Genomic DNA, 16770 nt, shown 5'->3' with positions numbered 1-16770 from the left:
TTGAAATCTGGAATTCGATATTTTCGCGATCACCATACTTTCTTCTCTCCTTTCGTCGCGCGAAAACTAAAATGTAATTTTCGAGACGTAGGTGTGGTATGTAACATAACTAATTATTGTAAGTAAAACAATTTGTGTTATAGTTCAATTAGGAAATAATAGACCATATGTGAATCAATCATTCTGGTCACAATTTCAGTTTGAGAACCGGGTAGAGAACTGGCAGGATCTTAAAAGCCTTAGTGGGTGGTAATCGTATCTGTCCAAACAATCATATCCTCTTACTAGTGACATTGTAACGTAACTTATGTTCAACGACGTTGCCATAGCTTTGGTCCCCATTACACTGTGATTAATGGCTTACACATTGGGTTCTTTCTTTCTATATAGAGAAGGGGGAAATAAACAAACACTGACCAATTTGCCTGCATATATAGATCATTCCGTCTCAATGGAAAAAAAAATATTCTCTTGAAAGCAGGTTGAAAGTGTCAAATAACAGCAACATCAAGCACTCGGAGTTTCCAGACGACTTTTTTCTTCGCCAAAACATTTGAGACATTCCATTCCATATTCATATGACTGAGAAGATCAGCTTTCGCTCACCCCCTATTTTTGCCGAGAGCTGCCGTCCAGTTTGAATTTTGTTCCTCTCCAAAGGAAGAAGGAAGATTTTTCCACTCAAAGTGTCAAATAACAAAACAACACAAACCATTCGGAGTTTCCACGCTACTGGTTTTTTTTTTTTTTTTTTTTTTCGCCAAAACCTTTCTCAAGTGACAGAGAGGAATATGCACTCACCCCTCTGGTCGAAAATTGTCAGCTAGCTTGAATTTCTTGGCAACACCGGATTTCGGAGAAAATGTTTGTTTTACTACCATGTAGTGGGAGGAGAAGGTTAATAGGTCAATTTTCCATACCTCCCTCAAGGTTTTTAAGAAGTTTCTAAAACTGTACCATGGTGGTTTAGTGGTAGAGAAGCTCACCTGTGGTGCGTCGGGTCCGTAGTTCGATTCTTGGTCAAGTAAGTTTGCGATGGAGAACATCGTATCCGTGGGTTTTCTCGGGGTACTTTCATTTTCTATTATATTCTCATTCCAGCAATTAATCCATCGTCATTCACTTGACTTAATCATTTGTTTCCCTTAGCCTAAAATACACAATCGTGGGATGTTAACCGAAAGATTTCATTCATATCACTTTTCAATTTGAGAACCAACAGATTTCTCTGCCAGATCCTGTATGTAAACATTCTTCTGTTATGTATTACGATAATTTTGTCATTGTATAAATAAAGAGTCGAAAATAAATCCAATGCTTCGAATTATATAAAAATAATAATTTGTCATTATTGGGTGGGTACTTATGAATGGAACTTCTGAATTTAATGAGTAATTGTGCACTTCCTGCATTAACTATTTAAGTTCGATTTCATTCATTCAAGAAATAAACTAGAAGCGAATATTGGTGACAGCTTATACAAAGTACAAACGTAGTTTAAGAAAGAAAATAAAGCTAAGTGAGACAAGGATTAACTTTTGTGTTGGTCTGCTGATTGGTACAAGGAGTTTTAGTATAGCCTAACCAGTTTTGTATTGAGAGAAGTAATTTTGTATTATTTGACTTTATATCATCGTTACACGTATTTGCCTTTATAAAGATATATATGATAGATAGATATAGATATATAGATATGAAGGAGCGTGACTAAGAGACTAAGAGTTTTGATTCATTTCAGGATTCAGGCCAGTCATCTTCACGTTCTTCTTTGCATTCAGCTGACACTCCAAGGGGAAGTTGGGCGAGTTTTGATTTGCGCAATTCGGTTAGTGACACATTGATTCCTTCCTTGTTGGAGCGAATACCACCAGAAACGATTGATCAGTTGAACGAAGCTAGAAGGCAAGAAGATAGACAGGTAAGTTGACTTATGTTTGAAAGAATACTCGGTATATGTAGCTGATGAGCAGTATGTTGAAGTGCTAATAAATAAGGTAAAATGTTTAATATGAGGACACAGTTGTCCCTCTAGTATTTGTGTGAAAAAGAAAATAAAATTATAACAGTTTATTCCACAAGCTATATTAATTTTGTGAATTCCCGTTTCCAATAAGTGTGTAGCTTGTGGTAGTTCAGTTTTATTATTTATGTATTTGTTCACTGGTTAATGAGATTTCCTAATTTAGATCTAATAATATGTTTAACATGGAAAATACTTGTCTCAGATAAGTTCATAAGCGAGACATGCTGATCCATGTTTGACACACTATTTTCAGTAGAGAATGGAGCAACAATGCATGTTGATCTTTTCATATAGAACTGCAGACAAGCAGTGACTCATAAAGAATACAGGAAATTATTTTTATTACGTTAAAAAGACAACAATTCCTAGATCATTTATTTGCTTTTCGATATTTCCCTATTCTGTTTAATTTATATTTATATAATGTCAGTTGTAACTTTTTAAAGGGAGACAAATTAAGATATAATCGAGCAGAGAATTAAAGTTAGAGAGAGTCATATTCTGATAGTTTCTAAAGCCAGAATGACTCCATATGAGACCTGCACGTAATATTATAGCTAATGAAGTTATAACATGTGAAAATGTTTGTTGCTTTCTCATGTTTACCTAACTATTTTTTATTACACAGGTTAGGGCAGTTTTGTAAAATATTTAACACGCTACAGTACTTAAATTTGTTCTTTTCCACTTTATTTTCAGGAAGCTCTGTTTTCTTTATATCCAGCGCAGGATGAAGAAGAGATCATAGAAAGGCGAATGCCAGCTGAGATTCCTAGCGAACATATGGGGCATAGAATTCTAGTCAAATGCCTTCAACTAAGGTATCCATGTTGACGAATTAAGTTTTTTATACACTAATGAACTAAACTCTTTTACTTTAATTCACACTGTTATACCTTGTACGGTGAAATAAATTATGAGAATCAAAAGTAAATGATGATAATAGTTGGAGTGATAGAGAATGATTCGTAGCCCCAGAGAAAGCACAAGCATAAGCCTTTTGTGTACTTAAAACTGATATTGTGATGGCCTTTACAGTAAAACTTGACGCTTTTGCTGAGAACACTCTATTAAAAGTTATGGTTCAAAATTAGACAAAAACGCTAATGAAGTTATAACATGTGAATTCTAATGCGTTTTTTAAATTCCTCTATATAAAAGAATAATTCCTAACTGACCGACCGATCGACATCTAGGTCAAATGCTTGAAACATACATTAGCTTTGGACGGTATATAAGCTTTGTGACGTAAGGTATCACAAAGGAAGGATTTTTAGGAATTCGACGCGGAAACGAAAGGAATGGGGAGTTGCAATTATTATAATGAGATGGCCATATCTCGGAATCCAGTAAGGTTACAGACGTGAAATTTGGTATTCAGACTTTTTATTTAAAATAATTAAAGACATGTTTCGTTGTTTTCTTTTTATTTGTTGCAGTTGTGTTCATATCTCGGAATTACTTAAGGTTAGAAACGGTATCGGGAATTTTATACTTAGATTTTTTATTTAAAATTAGGCGCGTCTTTCAGCATTTATTTGATAATTGTTCTAGAAGGAAGAAAATTGTGAAAGTTGCAGTTATTATATTGTGTCTATATCTCTGAATCCCTTAACCCTTATTATCCCGAATTATTTTTTTAAGCTTTTTTTTCGTGAATTGTGTGTACGTACTTTCCTAACAACATAAAAAATAACGTTTTTCATTTGTTACCTTGTTCATTTACTAGTTAAGGAATTCTATTTTACTAGTAAATGAACAAGACAAATGAGCAGATATTTAGCGTTGGTTTTCTGAATGTTGTTTTCCGTTGCCATATGGCATCATGGGGATAAAACGGGTTAAGTTTAGATACATGACATTTCGTATTCGGACTTTAATTTAAAATAATTAAACCTGTGTTTCAGCGTGTTTGCTTGTTTGACCGGGAATAGAAGGAAAAGAGTTTGAGGTGTTTCACTAAGATATCCATACGACGCTTTTGTATTTCTTGCGACACTTCGAATTGACAATTCCTTTATGAAAGTGACAGAAGAAGGAACGAAATATTGACCGTGCTGACGTTTCCTAGTTTAATTATATTACATACATACATACATACATACATACATACATACATACATACATACATACATACATACATACATACATACATACATACATACATACATACATACATACATACATACATACATACATACATACATACATACATACATACATACATACATACATACATACATACATACATACATACATACATACATACATACATACATACATACATACATACATACATACATACATACATACATACATACATACATACATACATACATACATACATACATACATACATACATACATACATACATACATACATACATACATACATACATACATACATACATACATACATACATACATACATACATACATACATACATACATACATACATACATACATACATACATACATACATACATACATACATACATACATACATACATACATACATACATACATACATACATACATACATACATACATACATACATACATACATACATACATACATACATACATACATACATACATACATACATACATACATACATACATACATACATACATACATACATACATACATACATACATACATACATACATACATACATACATACATACATACATACATACATACATACATACATACATACATACATACATACATACATACATACATACATACATACATACATACATACATACATACATACATACATACATACATACATACATACATACATACATACATACATACATACATACATACATACATACATACATACATACATACATACATACATACATACATACATACATACATACATACATACATACATACATACATACATACATACATACATACATACATACATACATACATACATACATACATACATACATACATACATACATACATACATACATACATACATACATACATACATACATACATACATACATACATACATACATACATACATACATACATACATACATACATACATACATACATACATACATACATACATACATACATACATACATACATACATACATACATACATACATACATACATACATACATACATACATACATACATACATACATACATACATACATACATACATACATACATACATACATACATACATACATACATACATACATACATACATACATACATACATACATACATACATACATACATACATACATACATACATACATACATACATACATACATACATACATACATACATACATACATACATACATACATACATACATACATACATACATACATACATACATACATACATACATACATACATACATACATACATACATACATACATACATACATACATACATACATACATACATACATACATACATACATACATACATACATACATACATACATACATACATACATACATACATACATACATACATACATACATACATACATACATACATACATACATACATACATACATACATACATACATACATACATACATACATACATACATACATACATACATACATACATACATACATACATACATACATACATACATACATACATACATACATACATACATACATACAAACAAACAAACAAACAAACAAACAAACAAACAAACAAGTAAGGTTATAAAATGGCAATGAAGCATACATACATACATACAAACAAACAAACAAACAAACAAACAAACAAACAAACAAGTAAGGTTATAAAATGGCAATGAAGAAGTGCTCAGAAAATAAGCATGGCTCTCACAGCTTCCATCATTCCTCTTCCAAACATGTGGAAAAATCGTAAACGGACAGTCATTCAGCAGTTCATTCAAAGTATTGCAAAAAGGTACGACAGTCTTCCTAAATTGCTTTCTTGCAATGATAGTGGCAGCTCTTCTAAACCAAAGGAGGACACTTTTCTCAGTTGCTGCACGTAGTCAAATACCAAAACAGGATATTACGATAAGTCCAAGACTCGAGAAAAATATTGTGTGCATAGAAAATCTTAGTACTGGGCCAATCGAAATATTAAACAAAGAAAGATGTTATTTCATGGTTCCGTCACTGAATCCAGAAAACATAGACTTTTCTTGTACAACCAGAGAAGAAAGGCGATTAACTCACCGCATGTGGTACAAACTTCTTCCAAACGGGGAGAAAGCCAAGCGGTTTTGGCTCGTGTTTTCGACAGTGAAAATTCTCTCTCTTGCATCCTGTAAGTTATTTTCTGAGTCCAAACAAATTTCGTCTCCGTCTTCTGGTGCCATATCAAAATTAGTAAGTTGCAGGAAAGTATCTGAAAGAATACCAAATCATGAAAATTCTATCTCCCATAAGAAGTTTGTTATGCAATGGAAATATCTATTGAACTCCCTCAATTTAGACAAAGGAGTGGACAAATAACTTTAAGAATACACTCGAACAGAAAAAGAGAAGTGAATGGAGGTTTTATCGATAATTTGGTGCGGTGTTGCTTTTATCAGCAAGTTGCTTATCCTTCCGTGGTAGTAAGGAAAGGAACACAAAACTATGTTGCTCTGACCGTTTTGACCTAGAGAATGGGAACTTCCTGAAATTTATGCTTCTCTCAAAGCACAATCCTATCTTACGGGGAAAGGTGAAATGTGTTTTATAAAAGCCAGGTTTCATACATGTCACATGACATTCAAGATGAATTCTTCATCTTAATAGCTAATACAGTAAGGCAAGAAATTCTTAATGAAATCCCGAGGGCTAATTGGTGAAATTATAACCACTTCCTCTGACTAAGAAGTCAAATCAGTTGCCAAAAATGGAAATCAATCAAAGATCTGAAATTTGTAATTAGTATTTTTGGATTCAGTTTTGCATGAAATAAATCGAGTGAACAAAGAATACAGAATAAGGATTTTAATAATAAATATTTAAGATGGCTGTCGGAAGCCAAGGTTATTGTTAATTTGATAGATGTGGAAGATCAGTTCAAAGAAAAGCATATCTCGAAGAAGAAGAAGAAGAGAATATCAGGAGAGGAGGGAGAGGACGAAGCGAGACGTTTGACTGAAGAGGATCGTTTAGACTATCTTTCATCAGAATTCTTGACCACTTATGGAAAGAACTCTTTAGTAGAATGGACAGGCTCAAGGAAGTAAGCAAGGACTTCAGCTTCCTTTGAGGAAGCTCATTGTGTGAAATGTTTTCGGAGGACTTGGAAAATTCGTACGCGGATCTCGCTTTGAAATACCAAGACGATTTGAATGCTATAGAATTATGTGTAGAAATTGAAAGTATTAAAGACCAGGCTGTTGTATTCTTGCCCGACCTCAAGAAGTCCACCACAAGGGACATACTCGACATGATCACCAAAAATGACTTTCAAAGTGCCTATCCAAACGTCTCAGTGGCTCTTACAATTTTTCTTACCCTTCCGTGCAGTGTGATATGTGAAAGAAGTTTCAGCAAACTAAAACTCATTAAAACATACTTACGTTCAAGCATGGGACAGGAAAGGCTCTCAGATTTGACAATATTAATTATAGAGAACAAGGTCGCTCAATCAATTTCTTACGGAAAGAGTTGAGGTCTTTGCAGAAAAGAAAGCCAGAAAAGTGTTTTTGTGAGCGACGTTACAAAACGAGAAGGGAATTGTATAGAATATCGTTATTAATAGGTACTATAAATAAAAACACTTGTTCTCTACATTTATTGCTACATATGAATAGATGTGACATGTGGGAAACTATCTACCTTAAACTTAAGCGTATATTACTAGAAGAATTATCTACACACAGGTGGAAGGCCCACACACAAAGTGAAGCCAATATATACATGCCAGGAAAAGCCAATAAGTCAGTGTATACAATTATCTACATAGAAGTGGAAGGCTCGTGCACAGAGTAAAATCAGACATATAAATGAACAGCCGATATACACAATAGGAGGAATCATAAAGTAAGCCAATGAAGAAGAATTTATTGAAGAAACAGGTTGTCAAGTTATGGATCCGTATTTATAGAAAAAAGTTTCTAAATAACTCGTTTAAATTGTTGTGTATTTTTTTCTTATTTTGCGTTAAAATCGAGAACATTTCACAATAAGTCCCAATAGATGTATGCAGCAAGTTGCATTTTCTACAACTATGTCTTTTGTGGAATTCATGCGAGAAAAAATATATATCTTAAAATATATATTTTAACATAAGATTTCTTACAATACCTAACATAAAGTATTTAACTTGGGAGGAAAGGGTACGCCAGAAAAATGCCTGCCCCGGGTACAATATTTCGTAGATCCGGCCTTCTGAGACATGGACGTTTGCTAACTTAGCTTCGTGGACTTCGGGTTTCGAACTCTACATCTTTAGTGCTGGGCGTCGTGCTCCACGGTGGATGCACTACACAGAGTGGGCGACATACACTCACCAATATTGGGCAAAGAATGGACAACTGAACTTTCTAACCCTTTGTGTTTATACGGAACAGTATCCGTGTTTACTAGGCTGAATGTTCAACTATAACCAGGAGAAAGTATGCTTTTGTAGGACATCCGCGTATCTGTTTTTGAATTTAAGCTGGTTGCTTTCCTTGAATAGCTGGTCTATTCTGAAATAACAATGCTGTCCGGATGCTTTTCTCTTTTTGTTAAGAAATACCAGTTTCTTAATAATAAAATTATTTTGAATAAAAGTATAATTCAGCCCATTCCGGCTGCATGTTCGCTACAAATGAAACTAATAATGAAAATTCGTATTATCATACCTTTCCACCTTGATGCTGAACTTGTACTTAAATGACATCAAAAACTACATTATGAGAACTACATTATGATAAATTTTTGAATCTCCTCTACCCCCTTAGGGTAAACCTTTCGGGAAAGTAATGTGATGAAAATCTAAGTTCGGCTATGGTCCACTGATGTGTCAAAAATCATTAAAATCAGCCCACTGATCTAGGATTAGTTAACCGTCATTTTTACATTTTGTTATTAAATATATAGACTAGACTTTGGCTAGCTGGGGGCTTCGCCCCTAGACCCTCGAGTTTGCTCGGCCTACAGCTTTGCATTTCTTATCTATCGCCCTTTGCATCAACAGGAAATTTCGTGAACTTGCTCTTCACATTTCCTGAATCTGCCCATCCGGGGGCTTTGCCCCCCACACACATCTCTGCTCGGCCTACGGCCGCGCACCTCTTCAACCCACAATTCTATCGTTTCTTTTCCTATTTCAACTATCTAAAAGATACGAATTTGTATCCCAAGAAAACACTTATTTAAATAACATGGAAATTTCTTCATCCCCTTGAGACCCCTAAAAGATTGAAAATATTCACTGTTGGCAATTTTCCTGTCAGTTATTCCTGGAAGGCTACAATCATGCCAATTTTCATCATTCTAATCATGCCGGAAGTGCCTAAACACTTTGAGGTGTAGAAAACGTCCCATATAAATAACATGAGAAAGATTTTTCAGTTCCCCATAAAATCACTCTACGGTTGGAAATTTTTATTTCTGATGATTCACTTAGGTAACACTAACGAAAACATACAAGCATACCGAATTTCAGTTTTTATTCCAATTGTAAGTACCTAAAACATGAGATTGTAGGGAAAAGAAAAAGGCCCATTTAAATAACATGGGGAAATTCTTCATCCCCTCTTTAGATTCCCTAAAAATTAAAAATATTTACTTTTGGCAATTTTCTTGTCGGTTAGTTCCGGAAAGCTACAATCATGCCAAATTTAATCATTGTAACCCTACAGGAAGTGCTCAATAATTTATGTCAGCTCATGTAGTTTTATATATAGTTAGGATATACATTAAAAATACTCCTTGTCCCTCTTAAAAATTTTCAAATACCCTGAGATACGCTTCCATTCATTTGTAATAAAGAGTTTATATACATAATTTCATGTTCCTAGCTTGAGGGGTTCGTGGGATACTCAATTTTTTCCATAAATTATAACCCCCATTCTCTCCTTCAGGTCGTACATTTTTTAAATAAAAAAAGTGCTCATTCGTGGCTAAGTGGTTGGCGTACGTGCCTTTGGCGTGGGAGACCCGGGTTCGTTTCCCGGCAGGAGCTCATGTGGTTCGGATTCCACGTTAATCAATAGGTCTACGTCTCACATAGCCTCGCTGCTGAACGAGACGCTAAACTCAAAATCAGCTTAACTCAACTTCTTAAATAAAAGTATCATGTTAACAAATGAGTTTCGTTTGACAGTGTGAAATTACAGTAGGCTTCTAAACTATGAGAATTCATTGCTCAAACTTGAAGTAGTATAACTGCTGATTGCAATATATATATATATATAATTGAAAATCACTATGTTTGTGACTCTAAACCTCCTGAACCGTCCGACCGATCTCGATCAAATTTGTAACATGGATGAGGTTCGAGGCTGCGCTGGTTTTAGGCTATTCACTTTGATGGTAGAATTGAGAGTTAGGGTGGGGGAGGAGGTATAAAAAATAAATAAAACTTAATAACTCCAGAACAACTCGACCGATCTTGATCAAATTTTCAACATAGATGAGGTTCAGGCCTGGGATCGCTTTTATGATTTAAATTTGACGGAGCAACGTAGGGGAAGACAAGGAGGGAGAGATATATATAAAAATCAATTTATATAAAGCTGAAAGTGTTTATTTTTGTAAGTTAATAACTCTTGAACTATCCGACCGATCTCAATCAAATTTTCAAGATACATAAGGTTCGGATCTGGAAACATTTTTATAATTTATCTTTAACGGTATATCCTAGGGGTGGGGGAAGGGAGGGAAACGTATAAATAAAAACTAATAAAACCTAATAACTTTTGAACCACCCAACTAATCTCGATCAAATTTTCAACATATATGAGGGTCGGGCTTTGGGTGTTTTATATCGTTTTACTTTGACGAGCCAACCTAGGGAAGGGGGAGGGAGAGATATATATGTAAAAAAAAATGACTACCTTAGTGACTTCATCACTCTTGAACCACTCGACCGATCTCAATCAAATTTTAAACATTCATGAGTTTAGGGGCAGGGATTACTTTAGGCTATTCACTTTCACAATGCAACGTAGAGCAGGGGGAGAGAAATTTAAAAATGATTTAAAAAATGACCGATATTAGTGTTGAATCCATAGTTTTCGGGGTCGATGACAGAAACATTGACACTTCTGATGCTGTTTCAATCCAAGTTCAGCCCTGATCGTTAGGGAGGGGGAAGGCACAACGTGGGAGAGGGAAATAAACATTTAAAAATGATCGAAAAGACTAATATTAATGTCGAATCATAGTTTTAGGAGTACCTGAAATTAACAGTGACAATTCTGATGTCGTGTGCTGCAACATGGAGGAGGGGGAATTATATATATCGTAAGGGAGGGGGAGAAAAATTTAAAAATGATCAAAAATGACCGATATTAATGTTGAATCCATGGTTTTCGGGGTCGATGAGAGAAACAGTGACACTTCTGATGTTGTTTCAATCCAAGTTCAGCCCTGATAATTGGAGAGGGGGAGGATACAACGTAGGGGAAGGGATAAATATTTAAAAATGATCGAAAATGACTAATATTACTGTCAAATCCATAGTTTTAAGAGTAGCTGAGATTAACAGAGACAATTCTGATGCCGTGTGCCGGAGGACGGAGGAAGGGGAGGGGAGCTATATATAGTAATAATCGAAAACAACTAATATTAGTGTCTAATCCATAGTTTTCGGTGTCATTCAGATGAACAGTGACATTTCCGACCCGGTTTAAATCCAAAATCAGCCCCGCCACTTAGGGGACTGAGAGAAAGCGATATATAAAAATGATCGAAAATGGCCACTATCAGTGTCGAATTTATAGTTTTCTGGTTCGCTTAGATGAACAGTGGTACTTTCGATCCCATTTAAATTCATATTCAACCCTGCAACTTGGGGGAGTGGGAGGGAGAGATATTTTAAAATGATCGATGTTAGTGTTGAATCCACATTTTTTGCGGTCGCTGAGATGAACGGTGACACTTCCGATGCCATTGCCCGTAACATGGGAAGGGAGAAATATATATGACCAATATTAGTGTCGAATCCGTGGTTTTCAAGGTCGCTGAGATGATCAATGATCTTTCCGATGCTGTTTAAATCGATGCCATGAAGAACGAAAACAGCATATTTCACGGGTACTAAACACATGAGATACGGAGTTGTGCATTTAAATTTTCGTTTCAACCCAGCGAAGCGGGTAATATATGCTAGTAGATTAATAAGATCAAAAATAGGATCTTTTCTTCGGGCGCTAAAGCCATTATTCGCTATTCATTACTGTTTCTGTTCTATGGCAATAAAGGTTGAAACCGGAAATCGTTAATTTGAATCACTTCCAGATTGAATCGTGGTTAAGGGAGGAGATAGAATCAATCTTGAGAAGCTGAATCGAATCCAAATAACTGTATCCCGATATCTCTTAGTACTATTTTTGCTCTACGAAAGTCACTATTGAAACCGAATGTAGTATTGAAGTTCAGCCACTTTCGGTTTTGGTAGAGTGTTGCACTTTGGGATGGTTTGTTCTTTTGAGATCCAATCGATTGCAGAAAACAGCTTGTCGCTATCTATTACCATTTTTCCTCTGTGACGATTATGATTGAAACGGAAAATCGTTAATTTGAACCACTTCCGGTTTGAGTAGAGGGTTAACGGATGAGATTTAATCTATTGTTGGAACGCTAAATTAACTACAAAATAACTGCATCTTAATATCTCTTACCGTTTTCTCTATGAAAATAAGCAAAAATAAGCATAGAAACTGGAGGTAGTAGTAAATTTCAACTAGTTCTGGCTTTGGTAGTGTTGCGGGTTGTGCCGATGATATGGTCTTTGGAGACATTGCGCTATTTATTACCATTTTTGTTCTATGGTGATAAGTGTTGAAACAGGAAATGGCTAATTTGAACCACTTCCCATTTGAATAGAGGGTTAATGAAGAAGATGGAACCTTTTCTCGGGACAGCACATCGATTGCAGAAAACCGCATCTCGATATCTATTACCGTTTTTGCTTTGATATTTGTCGACAGACGGAAGGACAGACAAAGTCCTTCTATAAGACCTCCTAGATTTATGCATATCATATAGTTTCAAAGTCTAAATTCGCAGTTCGCGGTAGGTGATAATTATATATATATATATATATATATATATATATATATATATATATATATATAGATATATAGATATATATATATATATATATATAAAATCGTTTCAATCGGTTCAGTCGTTTTCCCGTGCAAACAAGATCACTTTTATTTTTATATAATAGATATAAACATATCGATTTAGAATATTGATTTTATAAGTAAGAATGTAAATTCCTGACGTAATGTTTTACTTAGTTCGATTTTCCATGTATCATTTGACGAATTGCATTTTTTTTTAAAAAAGTGACCAATCTAATCCTTTGTTCTTTTGTTCACAGGCTTGATTTGGAAGTTGAACCTATCTTTGCTTCCATGGCCTTGTATGACGCCAAAGAAAAAAAGAAAATTTCCGAAAATTTCTATTTCGACATGAATCCGGAGAGTTTAAAAAGAATGTTAGGTTCGCATATTCAGTATTGTGATATTAGCACATTGAGTCGTTCATGCATTTTCGATATCACCTATCCATCGACAGATTTATTTCTTGTTATTAAATTGGAGAAAGTGCTTCAGGGTGATATAAATGAATGCGCAGAACCATATATGAAAGATGATAAGGTAAGAAAAATAAAGTTGATTTGTGTGTAACTTATTCGTATTGGAAACCGACAAGACTCTTGTATGATTTTCTACTATTAAACATGTAGTTAAGAGTTCAGAGGGTTTTGTTGCGCGGTGCATTTTGGAAAATTATTATTATTATTATTATTATTATTATTATTATTATTATTATTATTATTATTATTATTATTATTATTATTATTATTATTATTAAAGTTCACTAACAGTAAATCTTAAATTTATGTTTAATGAACTTCGTTATTGTAATGTACAAGTAAATATAAATGAATTAAAATACTATTAGGTCAATAAAATGAAAGATAACGGTAGTACCCTTAAAGGCATATATAGGATTTTGTTTATCACGAAATTTATATATTGTAACGTGGTTTCGAACTTTCGAACCTGTGTTCCAAAGGAGACTGTTCCACCACAGTCATTGTAGTCATATTAAGCAAGTTATGTTTATCACAATCCTTATTCCTAGCAATGTACTAAATTGGTGTTATTGAAACTTGTAATAATCTGAAATCTAAGTGCTGCAAATTAATTTAGTACTCTCACTCGTATTTATTGAAGTTTTATACTGTAAAAATAAAAGAAATTAAGGTGAATCGGAAATTATTTCACCAATTCAATAACATACAGAGCTGAAGTAGCATATTTAATTGAATATGCAATAATGTCTTTGTTTCTTTTAGAATCGTGAAAAAGTGAAAGCAAATGCTGTGGCATCCTGTGAGAGACTGGGAAAATATAGAATGCCTTTTGCTTGGACAGCAATTTATTTAATGAATATTGTGAATGGAGTTAGTAGTCTGGAGCGTGACTCTGGTAGCGACAAGGAGAGCACAGGATCGAATAGTTTAGGTAAGTGTTGGTTTGAGTGACCGGGGATCGATTCGCAGAAGCAGAGAAGACAAATGTAGTTCGAACTGTGCATGAAAGTATAGGTTTGTGTCTCATATAGCCTCAGAATTGATAGGCGTTAAACACATCAAGCAAACATATAAGCATTAGTGAAAGAGAGTGTTAAATTAAAATGCAAACACAAAGGAAGTGAGTAAAATCAAACGGACAAGGGGGAAATTCAGTCTACCAGAAAAATTGGTTTACATACTGAGTTGTTGTGCATGCATTTAAGAGAGAACTTGTAAATACTTCTTCCAATAAAATTTAAGATTTTGGGTTCGAAACATGAACTAGATAGTAAAATAAACTAGTTTCTCGTCTTTATCTTTTGGCTTACTGTACACTATAGATTAAAATTTTGCTTACTTAGAAGCTCTAATTGTTTACATTTATTGCACAGGTAGCGACATTAGCGTCAGACAGGTAAGCAGTAGCGCAGGTAGCGACATCCATTAGTGTGACTGTTTATTACTAGGATTAGCATGATACACAGATAGACATTAGCCTTTTATTATTAGGGTAGTTCGCTGACACATAAGCACTATATTTCAACACTTCAGGAATTGTGAATGCTCAGACCTATTAGTGTTAATTTTCATTTACAACGTACATTTATTGATAGCATATATATATATATATATATATATATATATATATATATATATATATATATATATATATATATATAATGTTTTAATGCTTTTGTTTTTCTTGTAGATCGGAAGTCCAGTAGCAGTAGTTTCGATCAATTTAGGAAGAAAGCAAGCGATATGGGTTCTCTTACACGAAGAGGATCATTGGAAAGACGCGTTTCTGAGAAACGGCGTAGTTGGTCACCAGAAGACTTTGGATCTAGTCTTGATACTTTCCGACCAGTTACATTGACAGTATCAAGCTTCTTCAAGCAGGTATTTTAGTTCATCCGAACTACAGATTTGAAAAAAAAAGATTGGTGGTTTATTCATGTTAGTAAAACCGCCTTTTCTAACTGTTGTCTTCAACATATTTTCATATCGTTGATAATTTAGATATTTGTGGTAGTGGTTTGCTTTGTAACTCTCTGCATTTCTGGAATTTGACTTGACCTTGCTTTAACTGAATTTAGTGGATTTCGCGCTTGAAGGTTGAAGTTTAAATTGATTAAGTGTGATTGGTGATAGTTGGTGTACGATACATAGTGAATAACTCAAATGTGAGAAGTCTTGTATCCGGGGAATTAAAAATTCTTTCAAACTGTTTCAAATTTTGCTGAATCTTTATTAGTGACTTTTATTCTCTGCTCAACTGTTATGTGTAGGTTTTTGTCTTCCTGTGGAATCATTCTGAATGAAAAAAAAAGGAAACGAAATATCCATTTTTCAAACTATGTTGAACATGATATATTAATGGAAGGAGGAAACAACCGAACTTTTTTTACACAGCAAATTCTCTGTAGGTGCAAGACATAAAAGAGTGAAAAAGTTGTTGACTGGACCGAAACACGAACCAGAAATCTTCGGCGTGCCGTGCCGATGCGTTAACCAGTACGCTTCCCAGAACAGCCATACACTCTTGCATTGGAAGTAGGTGCCTTTTACTTAAATCATATGGCTTTTACCACAACCTAGCTGTTGTGCTTGGACTGTCAGGGTATTCTGAATTGGCAGTTATTAAGTGGGAGTTATCAAGAAAAAGATAAAACAACACAATACTATTACACGTAGAACCGTATAATTTTCTATCAATATTTTCCTTGCACCCTGGCTGCAAATAATGCAAGGTTCTGGGAATTGCATATCCTAAGGGGGATTAGAGGATTCTTAAATAGTTTCTTTTGACGCACACCAGATCCCCATAGGGATCAGATGTTGAATCTTGAAAGTTCGTATGTTATCCTTGCACTGTAAGCTACGTATAAGGCAAGACTTTAGGAATTGCATATCCTAGTGTGATGGGGGAGTAAATACATTCGTTTTCTTCCGTCTTCTTTTATTTTTCATCACAGGTCTCTTCTTTTCTTTCTTCCGCTTCAGTTCCCCGGCCA

At 34.3% G+C, this 16770-nt stretch overlaps 1 protein-coding gene across 8 annotated transcripts in view; it reads left to right on the top strand.

Moving 5' to 3' along the window:
- The window catches only part of Zir (dedicator of cytokinesis), a 143622-nt gene that overhangs the window by 24021 nt on the left and 102831 nt on the right, over positions 1–16770 (top strand). For all 8 annotated transcript variants that reach the window (XM_081761949.1, XM_081761942.1, XM_081761946.1 and 5 more), the window contains exons 5-9: positions 1739–1918; positions 2723–2844; positions 13553–13832; positions 14537–14705; positions 15465–15655. In XM_081761949.1, coding sequence (XP_081618075.1) covers positions 1739–1918; positions 2723–2844; positions 13553–13832; positions 14537–14705; positions 15465–15655 — 942 coding nt within the window. The remainder of the gene's footprint in view (positions 1–1738; positions 1919–2722; positions 2845–13552; positions 13833–14536; positions 14706–15464; positions 15656–16770) is intronic.

This window comes from Thermobia domestica, chromosome 6 (assembly GCF_964235325.1).
Source record: "Thermobia domestica chromosome 6, izTheDome1.hap1.1, whole genome shotgun sequence".
Lineage (NCBI taxonomy): Eukaryota > Metazoa > Arthropoda > Insecta > Zygentoma > Lepismatidae > Thermobia > Thermobia domestica.
This window is presented reverse-complemented; position numbering and strand designations above follow the sequence as displayed.